At 40.3% G+C, this 2,010-nt stretch overlaps 1 protein-coding gene across 1 annotated transcript in view; it reads left to right on the forward strand.

Moving 5' to 3' along the window:
• Positions 1-370: 370 nt before the first annotated feature.
• Positions 371-2,010, forward strand: part of SARC_11228 (hypothetical protein) — a gene marked incomplete at both ends in the record, with an annotated part of 3,700 nt that continues 2,060 nt past the window's right edge. Inside the window, 2 exons of the mRNA XM_014294692.1 lie at positions 371-495; positions 730-830. Of these exons, the coding sequence (XP_014150167.1) occupies positions 371-495; positions 730-830 (226 nt within the window). The remainder of the gene's footprint in view (positions 496-729; positions 831-2,010) is intronic.

A 2,010-nucleotide genomic window follows, 5' to 3' on the forward strand; every position in this document is an offset into this window, starting at 1 on the left:
TATATTATAATGTGTGTGCGTGTGCGTGTGCGTGTGTGTACATGTATATATATGCATGCGTGTGTGCGTGCGTGTGCGTGTAAAAATACACTAGAGGAGAAGAAAAGGTTTGTGAAAACCCATCTTGGGCCATGCGTCTGATTCTGCAGATTCTGTTCCAATCACAAATAAGTTATATGACTGATTTCGATACAGCTCCATGACTCCCTGTATGTACTTGAGGTAGACCATTCAATTCAAATGCATTCATCGTTTCACCTGAGCATATGTACATATATGTCTATCGAGAGCACATCTCGAACGAAGACGGGTCTTTAGTTAAACCAACTGACTATATCTTCATTGCGGCTGTCGTATCACTCAGAGTGCCATGGAACGGATACAACAGACAAGTTTACAGACAGACCAAAATGCCAAAGACCTGCACGAGATCACCAGACAGTACACTGGTGCACTCGACGAAGAACTGGGCACAGCTCTCACCTGTAATAAGAGGTATGCTAATCTGCATGGTTCACTCTTACATAATTATATATATATATATATATATATAAATAATGTCCGTGTGTGTCTGTGTGTGTGTCGTATGTATTCATTTGCGACTTTTATACATCTCTCCTATTCGTGTGTATACGTACAGACCTTCCCTCCTATTATCAAATGCACTCTTCTTTCGTTGTGTTGTTGTATATATTTATTGGCACAATTGTACTTCTGGCCAATTCGTAGAGTCGTCTCTGCCACCCGAGGGGCTCACAAGAAGGTCACAGAAGGAATGCACAAACTCAGAACTGACCTCAACGCAGAATACACTACCATGGCCGAAATTGGTATGTCTGTTCCAAAATCTACAACTCAGAATACACTACCATGGCCGAAATCGGTATATGTGTTATAAAATCTACAACTCAGAATACACTGCCATGGCCGAAATCGGTATGTCTTGTCCCAAAATCTGCACGGGTAATCATATTGTAGGTGATTGGACGCGCTCGTGTGTGTGTGTGTATATGTGGAACTTTGTTTATTCTTTTTGCATATATAGGTTTTTATACACACCGATTCTCAATTTTGTGTATATGCTTATCACAGTTATGTGCTCTATACATATCTGAAGTACACTGACTCGCATTGATGTATACAGTTTGTGTACACAGTCGTAACTCTCTCATCTGTTGGTATATAGGCTGCGCTTGCACCTGATATGTTTTGCCTAGGCGGTGGGTGTCTGGAATTGAAGATTGATTCACACGTCCGAAAGTATAAAGACACGTGTGATACCGAACATAGGCCTAGAGCGACATCTACATGTCGTCCTGTAACCATTGACATCGCCAAAGTTTTAATATAGACATACGGTCTTGGGTCACAGACAGGTTTTGGTTCCTCAATCCCTAGACATTTGTATGATCATTGCCTACTTATATGCCGTCGCCACACTGTTTAATATTGGATTCACAGTGTTTAATACTGGATTATAAAAGCCATCTCAATGACGTTTCTAACACGCTACTTTGCGCACTCATCTAGAATGCTGCCTCACCACACTTCCGCATCCCACTAATTGGATATTAATGCAGCACTTTATGCTGACCCTCTATATCACGATACCAGTACTACCTATTACTAATATCATTTGCTATCTATCAATATGTCACTAGGTTTAACTATATCACTAGGTATTCATCGCTCTACAGCTAACTACCTACAACTCTATCACTAACTACCTAACTCCCCATCGCTATATTACTAAGTATACACCAAATTACTAGCTACCTACCACTACCACTAACTACCTACCACTCTGTCATTAACTACATAACTACCCATCGCTATATTACTAAGTATATACCAAATTACTAGCTACCTACCACCATCACTAACTACCTACCACTCTGTCACTAACTACATAACTACCCATCGCTATATTACTAAGTATATACCAAATCACTAAGTGTACACCAATTTATACCTACCTACCACTACCACTAACTACCTACCACTCTGTCA

This window comes from Sphaeroforma arctica, assembly GCF_001186125.1.
Source record: "Sphaeroforma arctica JP610 unplaced genomic scaffold supercont1.1580, whole genome shotgun sequence".
In the NCBI taxonomy this organism is placed as follows: Eukaryota; class Ichthyosporea; order Ichthyophonida; genus Sphaeroforma; species Sphaeroforma arctica.